The 22534-nt window shown below is 35.3% G+C and overlaps 2 protein-coding genes across 2 annotated transcripts in view; one reads left to right on the forward strand and one right to left on the reverse strand.

The window, feature by feature from the left end:
• Nucleotides 1-4488: 4488 nt before the first annotated feature.
• On the forward strand, nucleotides 4489-9695 carry LOC124354612. The gene is made up of 3 exons (XM_046805212.1): nucleotides 4489-5358; nucleotides 7945-8016; nucleotides 8953-9695. Exons 1-3 carry the CDS (start codon nucleotides 4624-4626, stop codon nucleotides 9067-9069), a joined length of 924 nt encoding a protein of 307 aa, XP_046661168.1. The 5' UTR covers nucleotides 4489-4623; the 3' UTR covers nucleotides 9070-9695.
• A 4620-nt stretch (nucleotides 9696-14315) lies between these two features.
• Nucleotides 14316-22534, reverse strand: part of LOC124354613 (stomatin-like protein 2, mitochondrial) — a 33371-nt gene continuing 25152 nt past the window's right edge. Inside the window, exons 7-9 of the mRNA XM_046805213.1 lie at nucleotides 22309-22424; nucleotides 15452-15580; nucleotides 14316-14589 (exon numbers count right to left, since the gene is read on the reverse strand). Of these exons, the coding sequence (XP_046661169.1) occupies nucleotides 14419-14589; nucleotides 15452-15580; nucleotides 22309-22424 (416 nt within the window). The 3' untranslated portion in view covers nucleotides 14316-14418. The remainder of the gene's footprint in view (nucleotides 14590-15451; nucleotides 15581-22308; nucleotides 22425-22534) is intronic.

Raw genomic sequence — 22534 nt, forward strand, 5'->3', positions numbered from 1 at the left:
ACAGAACACCACCTGTGTGACTCAAGGCTCCAGCCAAACGACAACTGACCAACAGATGGCAGGGGGAGTCTGTCAAACTCCGCCACAAAAACAGAACACTACCCGTGTGACTGAAGACTCCAACCAAACAACAACTGACCAGCAGACAAAGATAGGGGGAGTCTGTCCAAAATCCACTTGCTACACAAACATAATTCCTTAACACAGATTCTAAACCTAGAACCAGAACAAACAAGTACAAGACCACTGGATACCCCAATTCAGGATGGTAACAGAACTGTTGTGGAAGCACAAATACATCACCAGGACAACTACTCACCTCCACAACATACCAATAATAGGACAGCCCAAAAACAGTATTTTTTAGTAACTGTTCCACAGAAGAGAACGCGCTACAAAACTTGGGTATTCACAAATTCAATGTTCCAGACACAGAGAAATACACCCTCTTTCACCAACCAATCCAATGCAAAACACAATTCACCATATTACACCAAAATACAGACAGAATTGCTAACAAAATTGATAGAATGAATTCTCTCCTGGAAATACAAAAAGCAGATGTTTTGATTGTAACCGAACACGGCCAAAATAAAGAAACACTCCTGAACACTAGGCTTATTGGGTACACACTGATTTCTGACTACAGCAGGAAACAGCATCTAAAGGGGGGAGTAGCTATCTACACGAAAGAACATCTTAAGGCAAACAGTGAGGCTATCATCACTATCGAAGATCTCTCGATAGAAATGGTGAGTGAAGTGGCTGCCATTAAGCTAAAAGTGGGCAAGTCAATTTTCATTATAGTAGGTATTTACAGACCAGATAACAACCTCGAGTCTGGCCTAGAAGTGCTAGCTGAAGCCCTAGAAAACTTACAGTCTCAGCAACACCCCATCATTCTAATGGGTGACATAAATATCGACTGCCTGAAAAATCAAATCGACACAACACTACTGATCGAGCCCTGGCAAGCTACAACCTCTATAGAAAGAACCTCCCTGCCACTCGGATAACACCAACATCAAGGACATCCATCGACTGTGTATGCGGCAACATCAGAGAAGAAGAAATCACTGTAAAGGTAATAGAAACCAGCATATCAGATCATACGGGACAACTATGTGTCATAAAGGGAAGAAAAACTCAAACGCCAACCACAACTTGTTGGAGGGGTAGAAACATGAGTCACGGAAACATACTGACAATGAAACATCTCCTTAGTCAAGAAATCTGGACAGAAGTATACAACTCCAATGAAGTTAATGAAGCATATGACAATTTCAGCCGTACTCTTATTGCAGCACTCAATCAAGCATGTCCAGTGAAACATACCAGGTGCAAAAGAAGCGGAAACAAAAATAAACACACTCTCCACAACCCTAATGCTCAACAATTGAGGCAAAGACTTCTTTTCGCTCAAAGCACTTACAACACCACTGGTAGTGAGGAACATAAAAGACACGCTGCCCATCTCAAAAAAGAATATGACTTGCAACTCCGCCACCTAAGACAACAAGACACAATAGCTAAGATAACAGATGCGGATAATAAAACAAAAGCCATCTGGGATGTCATAAACTTAGAAAGGCAGCCAAAAGAAAACAAAAATGCCCTCACCCAACTCAAGGTAGGTGGCCAGGTTACGTCCAGCCCAGTGTGGATGGCAGACTACCTCAACAACTTTTTTGTCAACATGGCTGAAGAAACCATCATAAACAATGGGCTGAACAATAAACACTCATTTACTCCGACCGAAAATAGTCACATCCCCAACCTGACACTGAAGCCAACTAGTTCAGAAGAAGTTGCCAAAATTATTAGTGGATTGAAGTCAAAGCCCTCAGCAGGATACGATGACTTATCTACCATAGTCCTGAAAAAGTGCCAAGACGAACTTATAGAACCACTGGTGCACATTACTAATCTATCTTTTTTATCAGGAGTTTTCCCGTATGCCCTGAAACTGTCAAAAGTGTACCCCAAGTTCAAACAAGGTGATACCACAAAAGCAGGCAACTACAGGCCTATTTCACTAATCCCAACCATATCCAAAGTAATAGAAAAATTAGTGCTGATTAGTCTTCTCGAACATCTTTCAAACAACAATCTCTTAACAGAATATCAGCACGGCTTCCTACCTGGTAAATCTACAACTACAGCACTGATTAATCTTGTAGAGTTCCTATTAGATCAGCATGAAGAGGGGAACACATCAACTGCCATTCTTCTAGACTATAGTAAAGCCTTTGATAGTCTTGACCATGAACACCTTCTGAAAAAGTTAATGACACTTGGAATTCGTGGAACCTCAAAAGCATGGTTTACCAGCTACTTAATGGAACGAACACAAATGGTTGAGATAAGATACAACAATAACAGAGAAACGGAAAAGGTCAGGTCAAGCACAAAAAAGATCACAAGAGGTGTACCCCAGGGCTCTGTGTTGGGACCCATTATATTCATTTTCTTCACAAATGACTTCCCTAAGTACATACAGGAATACAGCAACTGCATCATGTATGCTGATGACTCAATGCTCTTGCTCTGTAGAAGAACTCCTGGTCAACTGGAAATAGATGCATACACAGCAGTGAATATGGCTATCCAATATTGTCATAACAACAACCTAGTTGTGAATGAGAAGAAGACAAAACAGCTCATTCTAGGGAGGTGTAGGAAAAAAAACTCCAAGGCTACCAGAGACCGATGACACCACCTTTACCAAGTACCTTCGGGGTAATAGTTGACCAAGACCTTTCTTGGACACCACATATCAACAACCTCTGCAAAAAGCTAAGCACCAGACTGTATGTAATACGACGAATAAAAAATATAGGAAACACTATGACCATGAGGATTGCATACTTTTCCCTGTTTGAATCCTATATCCGCTATGGGATAGCAGCTTGGGGAGGGACAACTTCTGGCAACCTGCAACGCATACTTTTGAAACAAAAAAAAAGCCATAAGAATACTGGGTAATCTCCAACCACGAGAGTCTTGCAGGGATGCTTTCAAGCACCTCAAAATCTTAACAGTCATAGGCCTGTACATCCTGGAAACAGTAACGTATGTCCACATCAAGACTCCAGGCATAGCAGAAAGGGGTGAGCAATTCCATCACTACAACACCAGACTTGCCACTGACTACTGCCTTCCTGTGCACCGACACTGAACATAAGCCAAGTTACATCGGCGCCAAAATGTGGAACTGTTTGCCAGAGATGCTGAAAAAGGTGGATCAACAACAATTCGCGCGTCACTTGAAGACCTGGCTTCTCAATCGACCCTTCTACAGCATCGAAGAATTCATGATCTGGCAAACTCAACCGGACTTTTGAAAAATTACTCAGAATTGTACTTGCTCCTCAGTAATATTGTATGACACTATACTTATCTTGACGATAACGTATTAAAGATATTTTTGATTTGATTTGATTCCCCAAGCTTTCTTCTCCCCCAGGATACCCTTTGGTGGTGGTTCATCTATGTTTTGGGAAGGTATTAGTTTTGAAACACGCTCAGAGCTCATAGTACTTCCTAGACCAGCTTTATATGCACAATCTTATGTGGGAAACATACTAGAATGCGTAGTTCTATTTGTTCCTTATCACTTCAAAATGATACACAACAATGCTTGTCGGCATAACACTTCAGCAGTCTCAGACTACATCAGGGAGGTTTATATACACGATTGGATGACCCCCAAAGAGTCCAGATCTCAATCCTATACAACACTTGTGAAATATTTTTTTAAAAGTGTAAGAGCCAGAAAAAACCCTCCAACAACCATGGCTGCCTTACAAAACGCAGTAATTGAAGAGTGGGAGGCAATACCACAAACAGATATTCAATATCTTATTGCCAGAATGAGAAGAAGACTCCAAGAGGTAATGAAAGCAAAAGATGGAAAGACAAGATACTGATAAAAGCATTGAATCAATAAACCCGTTCATAAAAAAAGTTTGTAGTCCTAGTAAAATATGATTAAATGTGATTGCTTTATTTGCTGTATAAATATTAGGAATAAAATTACTTTTGTAATTTATTTTTGTACAATTTGAATTACTCAGTATAAAATAAAAAAGAAGAATTCATATTAAAATTTAAAATCTATGATGAACTTTATAAACAAAAATAATAGTGGCTTTTGTCCAGGAGTGTATTTTATCAATAAAAAACTGAGTATTTATATGGTTATACATTCTGCATATGAACATGAGAGCTAGTCAAAATGTTATTCCACAAAGTAAGAAGGTATGTCCAAGGGTATACTTTTATCTTCAGCTAACAGTTTTTGCTATTTGAAGATTGGAAGTATCTAGATTAATTGCATTGAAAGCTTATATTTTTCAAAACAAATCTTACCTCAGTAAAAAACACAAATAAACTGACATATCAAATTGGTATCTCAGTTTAATATTTTCATAGCTTGAAACATAATTGTAAAGTGGAAGAATTACAGAGAAGTTTTAACAAATTTAACTACCATTTATTTCTGTATAAATGTTTTTGTTCTGAATCCTAACATCTTTTTCAGAGGAACCCTTTTCAATCTCCAAGTTCGGGATACTCCTGTCCTTCCTATTTCTTGGGAGCCAGCTGTGGAGTGGCTACAACATGCTGGAATTCTGCGTCACCACCGCTATCGAGTACAAAGTGACCTGTCTGCGTGGTAACCACTGTGTAATCTACGGCATCTTCATCAGCCACGTTGTTGTTGGTGTGCTCGACACATTGTCTGCTATTGTCAAGTGCAAGAAGAGTGTCCGGTGCTTCAACACTGCCTACTACTTGCTGAACCACCCAAACCCTTCTGTGTCTCGACTTCCTCTAGCCACCTTCACCATCATTGCCTTCATTGCCTTGCTCGGTCTAAGGCTTGTGATAAACCAGTACTTCCACGCGTACCCTCATCCTCTCTTCTACTATGGCTATTACTTTTCCTACTTTGTTCCCATCGTGTCCCTTAATCTTGTAGCGGTTTTTGCTCTTGTTGCAGAAAAAGCTTACAGACAGGTGAATCATGATTTGAAAACAATGTGTGATGAAAAGCACCAATCACTATTTAACCACAACCGCTTGCGGTACCTGGCGATGAAACACGATCGAATCACAGATTTTGTAGATGAGATCTCCTCCTGTTATGGTTTAGATATTTTACTGGGCATGTTCGACTGCTTCTTGCAGTTTGTTTTGTTCCTTTACCTTGCGATTTGGACACTACTGGTGGAAGGATTGTTCAATTCCTACCACAATTGGTTCATCCCATACATGTCCTCATTTGTTGAAATTTTCACTATAATGTTTAAGATTGTTTACCTGTGCTACAGATGTCAGAAAACTACATATCATGTAAGTATTCCACAAGCATCTATTTAGTTCATATGTAAGTATTAAGAGCCATAATTTTGACTGGTACAGCCACTTGTTCGTCAAATTTTGAGGACAGTTTAAAGTTAGACTATATTGGAATTTATCATCTGAGTCATTTAATGTTTTAAGTTTCAATGATACACAGCCTTGTTGTTCAGGATATAACAGAATAATAAAATAGAATAATATTAAAAGGCTTTTATCTGGCATGAAATATAAGCCTATTATAAATGTTAATAAAATCTACAATAGAAAATGATAAATGTAAATGTAAAACTCTCAGAATTAACACCTATCCTGGTTCCTTATTGAATATTTATTAGATATTCAAAGTACAAATAAACAGCTTAAACCTGAATTCGCTTTGTGTCATGCTATGCCATGCCCATTGTATTTGTACCTTTTGTTTCTGTTCTGCCACATTGAATACTCCTGTATAATTGTATGTGAAACATTTCTTTGTGTTGTTTCTGATTGACAGGATAGTCAGGATTAATGGGAGATATGGAGTTGATATCCTTCTGCTGAGATCTTGTAGAATAGAAACTAGGAAGGGATCAAGATTATTTACCTCAGTTATTAATTGTCACCTCAGGAGAAGAAAAGCTGATGTTCTTGTACATATCAGTTAAAGCAGGCACACCGAGAATGTCTCCCCAGATTTAAGCTTATTACACATCCATGACACTGTGGGACCCTCACCAACTCCAACTATCATATTCACAATAAAATCCACCAACTAAACAATATCAATTGCATTCTGGTATCTTGACATTACTTATTGTCATGCTTCTCCCGGACATCCATTGGGTTGACATTGGAAGACATGAACAAGACACAAATTAATAATTTAAGAGACCTGAATACCCTCACTCAACCCCAAGTCCCCAATCCAATTTTGGTTTTAATTATACTTACTGTGTATGATTTGCACCCTCAAATGCTTTATCAAAATCTCACAAAGGAATATACTGGTGAATATAGTTGGAGGTAATTATTTTCATAAAAACACGAGTATAACTTTCAAATTGCTCACAATTTGTTTTATACATATTTTAACATATTGTTAGGCTTAGAATTCACTGTTTTAAATTACTTTGATCTTAGAGATATACATGGAGAGCCCATTGACAGAACCAATTTTTCAAACAATCACGTTCTGTCTCTACAATGTGTTTCATGGAGGCAGTGCTGCCAGCCTTGCAAATCAATGTTGTATTATCAGCATATTGGTAAACCTCCATTTGTGTTCCATCAACCAAATCATTTGCATGTATTGAGTACTAAACTTTTCAGAAAAGATAAATTACTTCATGCACAGTAATAACTTTAATGTTAATGATGTTAGCAGACTGCATACAATCACTCCTAATGATTCTGTTGTAGTTGTGTGTCTGAGTTAATCAGGTGAGAGGGGTATCCTAGCAAAAATTAGCTGAGTGGTTCCAAAACTCAAAACTTTTGATATCAATGGCTCGGTATAATTTGCTATTATAAATGTTTTTCATTGCTGACAACAAAGAAGAGTACTTTATGGTTACAAATATGTAAGAAAGCCGACTGGTAAGGGATGAATGCTGTTACTCATAAGACTGACTCCTGTTTAATTCACTTAACTCTTTCACATGTGAGAGATAGATGGATGACTCACCCTGCGCAGTTTCTGCAGCTCTGGTAGTTATTTTATTCCACATGTTGAAGTTCATGGATTTGCTACTAAGAATCTTAGTCCACACTCTCGTAATCAGCTGTGATGTTAGCCAACGGGCCTACACTCATCAAGAATTTCGAGCCCTGGGGCTTCAGAATATTCCGCCAAATGATTGTGCATAACAGAAGATAATATTATTGATCTTAACATTGTACTTCTGAGACAGACCAAGGGTTAATGACTAAATACTGACTACATAGCCACTTTTGCAATGTAAGAACCATTTTATTGTCAGGTTGTCGCCTCTTTTACTCACCATTGGGCTTTTAGTGTTTTCAGGTCAAAGAATTGCTTATGTGCAACAGTTCAATCAGATAATGTTGTAGATACTATATTGTTGTGTCACATACAGCATTATTATGATATCATGGCCATAAGTTTGGTGGTAGTTCTTTATCAAGTGAGTTCTAGTTTTAACAAATTATTAAACTGTATAATCAATCCCTACAGAATTGTGATTAGGTATATTTCAATTTCTGAGTGTTGTCATAACATAACAGATATAATATAAGGATGATTATTAAGAAGTGATATAGTTTTTAAGTTTCTGAGTAATTTTAGTTTACTGTTTTATTATAAATTGAGGCTACACGAGTGTAAACAAAACTCATATAGTCACAAAGATTAAGAAAATTAATGATTTTTAATACATATTACCATCTACTCTACAAAATTTGGAAATAATGCAGAAAATATAATCTTTGGTGATATCCCAAACATTCAAAATAGCAATGATGGATTTAAAGTTGTAAAATACTATACTCATTGTTATTTTAATATTTTATAATTTAATACTACACAAGTAAATACATTGGTTATTTACAACAAAACTAATAATTGTAATTTCTTGAAAGGGTGCCCTGACTTTGTCATATCTCCATCGACTTAGCACCCGTAGAGATCTCTGCTCTAAAAGTCTCCAACAGGTACAGTTCATGTTATTTTATGATAAATTTGATTCCTCTGTATGTTGCTAGCTTTTTAAGGTTCTACTATTCTACTCTGTACAGGAGAGTATATTATTTGACTTAGGTTTTATTGTGAGGCTGTAACTCTTTCACATATTTTACCACTGGCCAGTGGTTCCCAACAAGTAGAACTCTCTAAAAATCTAAGGCCTACGCATACACAATTAAAATAAAATAAGCCAAGAGCAAGGATATGATAGTAAGTCAAAGCTTTTATGTTACTTTATGATCTGTAAAAACTAGTAAAAGTAGTTTAAGAAACATACAAATTGTTAGAAACCTTTGTGATACCAGTAATAAATATATCACCATTTTGATTAGGTTATCTGGAGCATAGACAGAAAGATTATTAAAGGGTTCAATTAGGAATCTAGGGGCACTACTGAATTGGGACATGACAACTATACTGAAAATATCCCTTCTAAAAGATAGAACTAGATCTAGCGAATAAGATTTTATGAATATGAACTCTTTACATCGTTACAACTTCCGAGACACCTAGAATACAAAATATAGTGTAATCTAGGTGAAAACGTATTCTCATTGTATCATGAGATACACAATTGTGTGCCCTTTGATGTTTTAGACACAATCTCTATGCACGTAAGTTTCTCTGTCGCTGACTATTTTTTTAATATCTTCAGACGAACATGACACCAGATTCCAGGAGTCAAGTATGTGATAGCATCAGGTTCTAGATGCTACACTAAGAGGAAAAAATGTGGAGCTAAATTCAACATTCACACTGAATCAGCCCTTACCACTGTGTTATGTGTGGTCTATTGCCTTTTACAAGTCAACGTAGAAAGTACCGGACATCATTGCTTACACACAGGACCAGCCAATAAATAAACTTTATTATGAATATTTGTCATACTAATTTTATGTTCTCAGATTTCTGTGTTTGTAATGCAGCACCACAGTCGCACAATAGAGATAACAGCTCTTAAACTGTTTACACTCAACATGGGACTGTTATTTAAGGCAAGTAGTATTATTGTACTCTTATAAAATTCCACAAGGGTAAACTTGTTATTACAATTCACTTTCATTCTAGCTTTCTCTCAGAATATAGTTAAACATGGATATCCTAAAGAAATTGATAAATTAAGCTTATATAATTTTATATATCATATAATGTAAGGCAAACACTTTATTCCAACACACAACAAATTCAGAGGTTAATCTGAGAATTTTGCTGGTTAGTTGACTGTGGACTTTTTTGATGGGTTTTATAACAAAATTATTAAATGTACGTTTGAGTGCAAGGCAAAATTGTCTAATTTGTCCATGCTTTCTTTATATGGTTTGACTCAATCTATTTAACTTGGTATTATCTATCTGTGCTGTGTATCCAATTTTACTACATCATTATCAACTTTTTATAAAAATGTTCAAATAGCATGAAATTGAGCAAAATATATGTTATGAAATTTCTATTCCTTCACCTATTCTGAGGAAAATATTACTAATGATGATATATCACTGTTTATTATAACCTATTATGTACAACTATTCTAGTGCTCTATTTAGGTCCTTATAAACTACTTCAACCTTTCTGCCCCAGAACACCTCTCAAACCTGTTGCAATTTTTAGTTTAGAAACCACAGTCAGTCAACAATTACACATTGTATTATGAAATTAATATTGTTTGGGTGAATTTTATAGAAGGAAAGTCTTTTAATTCTAGATTCTTGGGATTGTGAGCACCTACTTCATAGTGCTCATACAGTTCCAGATCAGTGGTGGGAAGAAAACCTTCACACCCAACAAAAAAACAGATGTCTGTGACAGATGGCCATGTTTGGGCAGTTAAGTGTCATTTACACAAGTATTTACAATGTCTAAATGCAATAGTTATGAAATAAACAACATTCTTGTGTATTGTAACTTAGAAAAAATATTAATATAAAAATAAATGTTTGTTCATAAAAAATAATTTAATTTGTGTAACTTATTTTTGTTTTCCTATTTCTAACAACTGCCATCCCCAATAAAAAGACATTCTGAAGGCAACAAACAGAAACTCAAATTGCAAGCTTATGCAAAGACAAAGAAGAGGACCTGCTGCTACCCAGTAAACAATTTGGGGTAATGGTACAGGCATTGATCAGGTGCTAGTAATCCAAAAGAAGGCTGTGAGAATTTTAGCGGATGCACCTGTGTTAGATCATTGTAAACCTTTGTTTGTAAATATTGGTGTTTTAACTGTTATAAATCTGTATATTTATGAGGTATTAGTAGATGTAAGAAAAAAAGTCACACATGGTTTTGAAAAGAAATGATGTTCATCACTATAATACAAGAAATAAAGATAAGTTAAATGTAGATAGAGCTAGATTAGGTAAAACCATGAATTACCATACAACCTTAGGCATTAAAATGTTCAATTTGTTACCTTATGCTGTTCAAACTTTACCATGTCAAGTTTTTAATAATAAATTGTATTCTTGGCTAAAAAATAGACCTTTCTATAATATTAATGAATATTTTAGCTGTGAGATCGTTCATAAGGATTTTTAACTTTAGATTAGGCTAGTAATTTAAGCCTTAATATTTGACGAAGCCTATTGTAATTTTATTGAAAATTATTAATGGCCAATAAATTGTCTATTGTCTATTGTCTAAACAACTTTGAAGAAAGACTCCAATGAGTGTAATGCTGCAAAAGGAGAGAAAAACAAGTAAGGAATGTTCCAACAAGCATCTGAAATATTATACAGCAAAAATGATTCAAGAAAAGCGTTCTTAACTATTTCCAAAGGCTACAACACCTCCAGGCAGTAAAATCAACCATGATGTTCTTTACCAAAAACACTCACTTCCATGTTCTTTTTTAGAGCTCAAACAATTAAAATAACTTCAAATTAACAATAGTTTACCAGTGCAAAAAATATCAAATGAATCTCATAAAAATGATAACACCCAAACAAAATGTGATTATACTCAGTGAACATGAACTTAAACAAAACCAACTGGGGATTATCTGCCTGATGCCAGAATACTGCCTAAAAGCTTACTTCAGCAAAGAACAGTATAGGAGGAGACATTGAAATATATGTTGAGAAAAACCTTGCAAAACTCACAGAACCCATTAATGTATGGAATTCTGTAAAAAACTGTAAAATGGCCTTTTTAACTATGAAACAATGGTATATCACTTAACATTATGAGAATCTATAGCTCTCCTCCTGACAACCAGGAAGAAGCCCTAACATTTCCCTCTGAATGCATTGAGCTGACAATGGCCACTTTATTACCATGGGAGATATTACTGAGGACATCCTTAGACCAGGCCGAAAAACCGTAAAGAGTCAACCTATCAGCTACCTGAATAACATCCCTCCGCAACATCCGTAGACTTAATATGCATAAACATCCCCAAAAAATAACTGCAAAAGTTGACAGATCTGGAATATCAGACCACACTGCCCAGCTTTGCATATGTAACCAAATACCAATAATTATCCAGACCACAGAATAACCAATATTCACCGAAGTTTCTAGCATAAAAACCTACAAGACTTCAATCCTACTGGAAGGTGAAAACTGGAGATAAGTCACTGAAGCTAGAACTGTAGAGGATGCATACAAAAGCTTTATCACAACTCTGACCTTAAATCTAGATATAGCCCTTTCAAAGAAACTTGCTCGACCAAATAGAAAGAAGAGACCAAAACACTTTGCAGATGGAGAAGCATTTAGACAAAAATTAATACCTCAGATCTCAAAGCGATTATGAAACCACAGGGGATACAAATGACAAAGAAGGGATAGCTCAGTGGAAAAAGAGGTAAGACCAACGTCTAAAAATGCTTAAACAATCTGCTGCTGAACCGAACAGTTCGCCCTTGGAAGAAGTCCCATTAATTCCAGATATACAAATGGTAACGCAAGCTTACTTTTAAGAATTAAAACTGGATAAAAGACTGACTAGGACTACTCACCTGGATGACTTATGCAAAAATTTAAACAATTGCCTTTTTGTAATCAGACAATTAAAATCAATAAATAATACTGACACTGCAAAAACAGTCTACTTTTCACTTTGTAAAACGCACCTAAGATATGGACTGTCAGTATGGGAAAGAGCTGCCAAAATGAATTTACAAAGAGTACTAGTAATTCAGAAAAAAGCAGTCCGGACACTAGTTGACACTGAACCTATGGACAGTTGCAGGGGTGCCTTCGGAACCCTAAAAATACTTACTGTGATTAGACTGTACACTCTTGAAGCAGTAATGCAAGCGGTTGAAAAAAACAAAGTTAAGAATTATAACATCCATTCCTATATACCAAAAATGCAGGGCTGTACTCCTTAACTGCCCATTACCTGAAGCTGTATGAGAAAAACAAACATTGTAAATTGCAAAATACTTCACAACAGCACTGACGATGCACAATGTTCTATTAAATAAAATAGTAATTATTTTGACACTGTAAACTCAATGATTATAAATAAAGATGATTCTGACTACACAAAGAGGGAGAGATTTATTTTTTTTTAGAAAATAACATTAACCCTTACGTGCTTATACTGTTACGGTGCCCCAACCGTTGTACAGCCTTGACTTTGCACCATCGGACTTCTTTTTATATCCCAAGATAAAAATATTTTAGGAAACACACTTTTTAATTGTTGCAGCTATTTATAAGACAAGTTCAAATTGCTTAGAATGGTATAGTAACCTTCATTGTGACACTGTTAGAAGCGCACTGAACGTTGCTAAACAATACAGCCCAGATCATGCACATCTCCCCAACCATTTCGTAATGAAATACCTAGGTAGCTTACTTACAAAATGACCCTTATAAAATACAAACTGCTGATGTACAGTCGTAATTTTATAAATATAAGCAACTTAAATACCCTCTGATCAAAAAATGTTTCCCTGTTGCTCAATAAATGTACAAATTAAACAACTTCTTTGAGTACCAGCTTTTATGGTATATTAGACTACAAAATTAAACATAATCCCTAAAGTTGCCAGTTAGCTAATTGACTTTATCAAAGGAAATACAATGTAATATATTAAAAAGTTACGACAGCAGTTTTTTTCTGAGTGTCCATATTGTACGGTATTTTTAATTAATTATGATACACAATGATTTGAATTTAGTTTATTTAATTTAAATTCAATAATGGTTAGATTTTAATATAAGATACCATTCTTCTTGTTTTAAATTAAAAATGTATTTACACACAAACAACTAAGTAAAGAGTCTTCTAAAATGAAAATGTATTCTTGTAATAAAAATTAAACTTAAAGATTCTTCACAAACTATTTTTCAATCTTCTTTACAAATCTTGATCAAAGATTTTAAATATTATTTAACTTTACTTTAAAAGACTGTATTTTAAAAATTGCTTGAAATTTAAATACTTGTAAAAGTTACAAATATTAAAATGTAACCAAATTATCAAATTTAATCAAAATTCTAAAAGGTTACAAATTTAGCAGGTTTACAATCTAAGAGTTAAAATACAACCAACCTAAAAATTCAAATGTTAATAATTTACCAAGTCTCCTGAAACCAAACAGTTACGTTACACATTGACCAACATTAAACAGGACACTTCTTATTTTAATGTCTGAAATTTTCCAAACTGAAATTACCAGGAACTAGTATTAATTAACAATGCAAATAATAAAATAAAATTATGGAATGAAACTTACAATTGATGACGATTGGAGAGTAATACAGACACACTGGTGTTATATATGGATACTTCAGAGATTTATCATACACTGAAAACTATTTCATCAGTTTGAGTCGGGAGCAATGAAAGGGTGGTGTGAGGGTAGGTGAGATGGTCAGACCCCACTGATCAAACGGTAAACAAAAAAATCCAGTTGGTCTGCTAACGGCCATCACCCGTGGTTCCAATCCAGTCGGTGAGAAATATTTAACATAAGTTCTTGTCTGATGCCAGCAAAGAGGCCTAGTCATGGACCAGTTGTCGTAACAAAATTTTACTCTACGGTACAGTATAATGGAAACTTGTATCCTTCATGTTATGGTTGAAGAACTTTGATAACGGTCTCCTTTTTCTCCAAGGAAGTAAGGACTGAAGATTGCTACCGACAACACGCAACTGCAGATCCCTTCTTCTAGTTATCCTTTGTACCCTGTATCATTCAACCTTGAAAATTGTAAAATTATAAGCCATCAGATTCTTCTAGACATAATTTCTTACCCTACAGACCGTACCTATAAACAAAAAGGAAAACTGAGTAAAAATAATATTCATACATCACTTTTTAAAGGTGTATTTTTGAAAAGAGATCGCTCAGTAGACAATACAAAATAAAGTAATATTGATATAGACATAAACATTACTGTCAGATGATTAGTGATCAGCTGGAAGGAGAAGTAAGCACAGACTTCTCTGTGTTCCTCAATGTAGGTGCGGGGCTAGCACGGGCAGCCCGGTTGTGGCCAGTGTCTGAGGACTCTATCTGTGGTAGGCGGTGAATGGGACCACTGCTGTCATAGGATTTCGTCAGCGTCCCATATATTGTCATAGCCTGTGAAAATAATCCTTTCATTAGTCAATAAATAGCACATACTTTATACTGTAATTGTTCTTTAGCAATATTATCAAGTTATCTGATTTTCATTCATCTTCGCTGACTGAAGACGGACATAAGCAGACAGGAAGATCCCATCCCTTCTTCTGATAGTAGATTAAAGAATCTTTATACATAAATCCTTTTATAAATGTTAATTTTTTCATCTTTGTGACTTTTTAATTTTTATTTATTTGTTATTGTATTTTAATATATTGTTTTTAAATTACTATAATTCTGAAACCAATCCATTTTTAGAAATTCAGCCTAATTTCTTCAACTGTTCATCAATACACATTGCTCAAAATGAAGTAAACATTTTGGACTTTTTGGTAGCATATATTATTAATGCCCATGTATTCTCTTTTCCTTCAATATTACATTATCCGATAGTGTTCAGGAAGCATGACTTAACTAATATGAAAATTTATTTTTTATGATCTGTGCTTCTGTACATTTAGATTTTAATAAAGATATTTTTAACTGATTTTAAAGTTATTGCTTTTTTGCAACTAGTAAAAAATGATAAAATTGACGTGTTATGTAGAGTGCAAAGGTTAATAAGTAAAATACCAAGCATTTTTTGTTATTTGGGAACATCATGAACTTGAAAGTAATTAATTAAAACAATGTTCTTTGATATACCAAATGGCAAAAATTACTAAACAAAAAGTTACCAAATTTAATTGATTTAATGTTAGACTTAGGATCTGCTTCGGCATGGTGTGGTATGTTTGTTGTAATACTCTGAATAAGCCATTTGAAAATGAACCTGCTAAACAAATTTTTGTTTAACTACATATTATGGTTTACTGCATACATGAGCCACAGCAGAAGATATGTCGCCTGCGTTGGCTGGCAGTATCAAGGTGTTGTTGGTCTTCGCCAGGTTGTGGAATGCCTCTACGTACTGCTCCGCCACCGTTAAACTGGCAGCATCCTTTCCGTCCTGTCAAACAGAGAAAATCAAATTAACCCTTTGAACGCCGATTTAAATTTAGTATTTTTTTAGATTACGCTCATTTAAGGTGAAAAAATGAAAATGAAAATTCCTTAAAGCTAATTTTTTAAATCATTCCTAATGACTAATAACACACACAAAAAAAGTAAATTTTACAATAATGTAATACTTTCATTAAAATAACCACATTTTTTAATAATAATGGAATATTTCAATAAAAATCAAATTCAATCAAATGGTTACAGAGTAATCAAATACATGTGATAAAAACTAGGCTATGTACATGAATATGAAAACAAATAAAGTGTAATATGCTGATCTTAATGACTTTACAAGTTCTGATGATAGATTTAGTCAGTCGTATGGTAAACTTCGAAACACAAATCAGGATGAAGCCATGGGGTCTCGGGACATGACTTGCAGAAGTACATTGTCTCCTTTCGTAATCCATTTCTTGTACAAACAACACACCTCCTGGATCCTTGAGCTCTTTTCCCCATAAAATGTTGCTTGCTTTTTTCTTGAGGAACATTTAGAGTTGGTCTTCCACGCTTTCTTCGTTGTGTATGTAGATGTACTCTATCTGCTACCAAGTCGTTAACCAAACTTTTCCTAAAATCTTTATGGGTAAGTGGTTTTTTTCCAGCTGCTTCTTGAACATTTTTGTATAATAAGTAAGAGTTGACAATGACCACTTCTAAAAGCCAAAAAAAATCTTAAGGTACCATTTCTTCGTACGCCTCATGAACTGATAAGACGCGATAAAATGGTCGCTTCTATCAACTGCTCCCATTCTTTTGGTATAGTCTGTTACTACATCTGGTTTAGGGGTTGGAGGATTATTTGGCCACTTACTTTGTACAAGGCTCATATTACGTCTGCTCCCTTTGCCCTTCGTACTCAACATGTGCACGAACCTTTTATCCTTCCAGGACACGACCAATAAATCTCCTTTTCTTTTGGAGAGAACGTCTCCTTTCTTGATCTTTTTACCATTAGCTTTCAAATTAGGAGGCATACCAACTCGGTTCGGCATACCAGTACCAGTTAAAACACACCCTAAATCAAGGAGTTCTTTAGCAAGTTCAGGGCTTGTGTAGTAACGGTCTGTATAAACTTGTAATCCTACATAAGGGTTTTTAGGATCTTTCTGCAAGATTGACTCACAAAGCACTTTTACGATTTGTGTAGTCTTGAGAAGGGTAGAATTAGGAATTAGGGTTTGCTTCCCATAATAAGGTATAAAATTGTATATATACCCATTTGTACTGTCTGAAATTACAAATATTTTTATCCCAAATTTAGTGGATTTCTGTGGATTGTAGACTCTGAAAGATACTTTTCCCTTGAAAGAAATAGTACTTTCATCCACAGCTACATATTTACTAGTATTATAAAATAGACCACACTTTTCCCGTATGTGATCTACAAATGGCTGAATCAGGTATCCTTTGGGTTTTGCATCACCCTGACCTACTTCATGATAGAAATAAATGTTCCAAAATAGGTTCCAAAATTCATTTTTCGAAAAAACATCGCTGAAAAATGGGATTCTACTATCCCATTTTGTAGAAAAGTATGCCTCAATTGAAGTCAGTGGCATCAAACCCATGTTTATAATAATGCCAATAAAAGCTTTGAAATCACAAGGATTTATATCTACCCATTTGTTTACTCGTGCATGAGGAGAGTGAGTGTTATCTTTTCGTTTGTTGGCATAAATATTAGTTTCATCACAAATAAATTGTACTATGTCATCATTCATAAATAATTCAAAATATTCTATGGGTTTGGTGTTGCTGTCAAAATGAGATGGTAAAACTGGACCATGATTCACATTATAAATTGGTATACTTTTACGAGGGCCATCCGGAAAGTAGTACCCGTTTGTGAAATAAAGACACAGAAGTAAATATTAACAAATATAAACATTTTTATTGAAAAGAGCATACCTTAAACTACTTCTCCACATAATCTCCAAGCAAATTTAAGCATTTGTCATAACGTGTGACGAGTTTTTGTATTCCAGCGTCATATTCCTCCGCCGCCAGCCGATTGAAATACGAGTAGTCACGCCTTCTTTAAGTTTTTCATCGCTGTCAAATCTTTTTCCCGCCAAAAACTCTTTAAGTTTTGTAAAGAGATGAAAATCTGAAGGGGCCAAGTCCGGGCTATACGGTGGATGGTCGAAAATTTCCCAATTGAATTGTTGCAGAAGTTGTTGTGTTATCCCCGCTGCATGAGGCCTGGCATTGTCATGGAGGAGAATGACGCCATCAGACAATAGATCTCTCCGTCGATTTTGTATTGCCCGCCGTAATTTCTTTAATGTTTCACAATACGCATTAGCGTTAATAGTGTCTCCACGGGCCATAAAATCAATAAGCAGTACACCACGTCGATCCCAGAAAATGGTTGCCTTAAGTTTCCTGGTAGACAGAACAGTCTTGAATTTTTTTTGGTTTCTTTGGTGAATGAGTATAATGCCACTCCATCGACTGTCGTTTACCCTCAGGTGAAGCATAACAAACCCACGTTTCATCACCAGTAACTATGCGATTCAAGAACGTGTCTGCTTCATAAGAATAATGTTCCAAAAATGTGAATGCAGCAGCCATACGCTTGGTTTTGTGCTCATCTGTAAGCATGCGAGGGACCCACCTTGCAAAAATTTTTGAATAATGCAGATGGTCTTTTGACAATTTCATGAACAATTGTTCGAGAAACATTAGGGAAATGTTCACAGATGTCATCAATTGTGACGCGCCGATCGTTCCTCACGAATTCGTCTACTGACCTCAGCAGTCGATCTGTAATGACAGATGGTCTTCCTGAACGCTCATCGTCGTGTGTTCCTCCTCCCCAAGTTGAAATTACGACACCAGCGCCAAACAGATGACTCTTCCATCACGTTGTCTCCATACACTTCCTTTAATTAGCGATGAATATCACAAGGTCGACCGATTTTTGCGTTGAGAAATTTTATTACAGCCCTCACTTCACAACTGGCGGCGTTTTCAATTTTTTTAAACATTATAAACTGCCCCAGAAACAAAACAGGCAATGCTAGCGTTACGGAACTTGTAACAGAGACGGAAGACAAGCCACTGAAGCGATCTGACCTTGACCGGCGGCTACTCGCGTCGTCAGCGCCTCACGCGGCGGAAACGGGTACTACTTTCCGGATGGCCCTCGTAGATGGCCCAGGATCATCATTTGTAACATTGATCCATACAGATGTAGGCGTAGGTTGAGCATTATTGTGCAAGGTAGGACTTCTTACCTGTTGCTGACATAGGTCTAGGCCTAATACTTGTGGTTGTTGAACATTCACATCATCATTATCGTCACTGTCAGTATAATTGTTTAAAAGAGTATCACTAATATCATCTTCATCCACATCATTATAAGCACTAGAAAACGTAGCATTCAAAACGTTAGCAACAAAATCGTCATAATCAGAATCGTCAGGGTGATGAGCCATAATTACACAACAGACAAAACAATAAAAACTTGATTTTAACACAGAAAACACAGTAACAATAACTTTTTACAACTGTTTGTATAAGGAATGACAAAGAAAGAACACTTCCCAAAGGCAAGATGCGTGCTCCACTGACAGTCGGTAATGGCGGATAGTATCGTCATCAGCGTACAGACAGGAGAGGGAGAACAGCTGCCAGCAACAAAAAAATGTATTGTTTAGCTACTGCGGCCAGCTGACAGCTGCAACTGGATTATTTGGTCAAACCAGTACATTACTTAGTATTGTGGCTTATATACTGAGCTTATAAATTTCAAAAACAGTAATAAAATATATTTTTTATCGATCGGCGGATTATTTCGTCTACGGCGTGCTAAGGGTTAAGTTTCCGCAGAAGAAGTTACTGGCAGCTTAGAGAAGTAATTATTTAGTTCCTATACAGAGCTTTATTGAATTGAACCGTTAAAAAAATTAATAAGCCACCCCATAATTTTGAAAGAATTCCATACAACTACAAAATAATTTTGCCAACATAACAAATACAAGGTGTTAGTATGACTTTGTTAAGTATTGAGACTATGGTTAGTATTTCTACGATATACTGGTGAACAAGGTTCTTTCCATTCTATTTTCTGAAAAGCTGCCTTGACGTAACTACTACCAAAAAGTACTGAAAGTTATTGTATTGTGCCAGTAGACTAGCTGTCCATCTGAACCCCTGCTGTTTGAGAGCACTGAACTTACCCTTTATGCATTCTGGCTAGATGAGGCACACCAATTAAGATATGGCCATAAATTCAATTTTACTTCTAACCACCACAGCTATTAAATTCAGTTTACTTGCCAAAAAGGCCAGCCTCAAAATGGCACTTTAGACTAAACTTATTTTTTAACTTTTTATTCTGATGTATTAGTTTTTTAAATTTCTTTATATTTGATTGTTAAACAATACAGTGAAAAATATATCAAGGAACTCATTAGTATTGTAAGAAAGTTTTTTTTCTCACACAAATACAGAAAAAAACCATGAGAATATCTTCAGAAATAAAGTGTTTAGAAACATTTTTCCAAAAATGTATTTGTTTATATGTAACTGCCTTCAGAATTGAATCTTTCTACTAAACCAAAAAAGTGGAAAAACTTAAAAATGATTATAAAAATCTGAAAGGATATCTATTTATGTTTGATATTATATTACATACAAACTAAAATAAAGAAATAAGGGAATAATGTAATGAAATAACAAAGTGTGCAGAGATATCGATGCAATGCCGTTTTGGAACTAATTCTGCGGTGCTAAGATCTCGGCTCACGGCCGTTTCGGAAATATAATTCGAGAGCCAGTGTATTTGCCAATGGCCGTCAAATTGCTAGAAGCAATGGTGGAAATGAAGTTTGATCTTAACTTCAAACTCATTTAGCTTAAATAACTTTCGATATATACCCCTCAGTGATGAACTTCGCTAATGTTCAGCCAAATACCATGAGGGACACTCCACCATCATTCAACTCGATTTTATCTATGTGGAAATTAAGTTTCGTCCAAATTTGAAATTTACAGCTGAATTCAATATTGAGATTTTCCCCTGATTTCACTAATGCTCAGCCTAATCCCATTGACAGATGCACCATCAGCATCATTGAACTCATCTTCACAATGTGGAAGTAAATGTTCATACAAAGTTTCAAGTCTATAGCTCAATCCATTCTCAAGATATCATGTGGAGAGTTAGGTTTTGATAATAGGTTTTGATCAGCCAATTCCATATCAAAATATCCTGCAGAATACAAACAGACAGAAGAATTTTGCAAACACATTGAGTGGTGGACAGTAATATTACAAGCACAGTAATATTGGATATCATGTGGTCCACAGCTCAATCCATCTTTGAGATATCCTGTGGAAAGTTAGGGTAAGCTAACATACTTAGCCAAATTCCATGGAGACATGCACTACCTTCAAATTCGATTTTGCCTATATAGAAATTACATATTAGATATTGTCCGAGCAGTCAGAAGCAGTGAAATATTTTCAAACTCCTAAGTGATAAGCTTTGGTAACACTTAGCCAATAATAAATGATTTGATAAAAAAAAAAACATTAGTGACTTTTGTAAATAAACAAAAATCCTACTATTATCGGGAATGAAAAATAGCAAAATTGTTTTAGTGTAAACCAAGTTTATTTTTACACGTAAATCACTGATCACTGACCACTCAATAGAAATTTATAGTTCTTATACATACAGTGGCTACTCAAAGCCTCTTTTTCAAATTCCCAGTTTTTTTTCGGTTTTCCTGATTGAAAATTTCCAACCCTCTAGTCCATTCAAACAAAATAAAAAAGTATAATACTACATTTAACTCTTACACTGAGCGCAACGGTGATGGTTTATGGTCACTAGTGGCAAATTGGTCACTACGGATATGCAAGAAATTTGTTGATGATTCATTCCTACCACCTATTTTAAGATCCTTAGTTTTTATCTCTGTTTCTTTTAGTGTGCCTAAATAACATCATGTATACCTAATAATCTTCCTTTCTGTGATTTTTGGAAAATACATCCAATTAAAAAAAATAAAGAGAATAAACAATTGCCAAAACAGCGCTACCATGTGAAAGACTGCAGTCCAGCATTGTGGGTCAGAGGTCTGCAGTGCATGAACTTTTGGTACATGAATTTGCCAGTACACAAGGTCGGTTTGGTAAAACCAGCAAATAAATCAAATACTTTTATCTGAACTGTAAACTGTGTTTGACCTTTTAGAAAAACAAACCTAACAGAATACCACGCCACTTTAAATTAATTTGTAGAGATTCAGGGAAATTCATTTTTTAATCCTGAAACTGGCCATCAATTTTTTCCAAAATGGAAGGCAATTTGCGATTTTGTAAGGGTTTTTAAAATTTTAATCACTGCTCATCTATTATTCAGTATATAGAAATTTTAAAAATATCAGACTTATTAAATTGAGAAACATATTTAAATTATTACCAGTAATAAATGTACTTACAAATCAAAGATATCATGATTTGGTGTGAAATACTTTTATACAAATATAAAATTGAGTTTTCTATCAAATGTGAGATAAATTGCTCAAAAATTATGAGCAGACCTTTTTTGCTGTCACCTGCACATGTATTATCAGTATACATGTGGTAGCTACTAAAACTAACAGTTCGTGCCCATATATTATGTTTGATACACTCATGGTAGGTATATTAACTCACCTGAACACTGAGGGCCTTGGCAACCAGCTGTAGACCCTTAGCTCTGGCCTCCGCTACTGCCAACATGGCAGCTGCCTCTCCACTTGCCTTGTTGATCTGTTCCTGTTTCTCTGCCTCTATACAACAAAATTACATCATTGCAGTTTAATTTCTTCCATAAGTAGTATTGAAACAGGATAATAGAATAAGTACAATATATTGTGTGAGTTTTGGCAGCAACAAACTT

Source organism: Homalodisca vitripennis, chromosome 2 (assembly GCF_021130785.1).
Source record: "Homalodisca vitripennis isolate AUS2020 chromosome 2, UT_GWSS_2.1, whole genome shotgun sequence".
In the NCBI taxonomy this organism is placed as follows: domain Eukaryota; kingdom Metazoa; phylum Arthropoda; class Insecta; order Hemiptera; family Cicadellidae; genus Homalodisca; species Homalodisca vitripennis.

Coding starts and splice junctions, on each gene's coding strand:
- LOC124354612 (XM_046805212.1), top strand. CDS start 4,624: ATGCTGGAATTCTGCGTCACCACCGCTATCGAGTACAAAGTGACCTGT. Junction 5,359..7,944: donor GTCAGAAAACTACATATCAT/GTAAGTATTCCA, acceptor ATTTCTTGAAAG/GGTGCCCTGACTTTGTCATA. Junction 8,017..8,952: donor GCTCTAAAAGTCTCCAACAG/GTACAGTTCATG, acceptor TTATGTTCTCAG/ATTTCTGTGTTTGTAATGCA.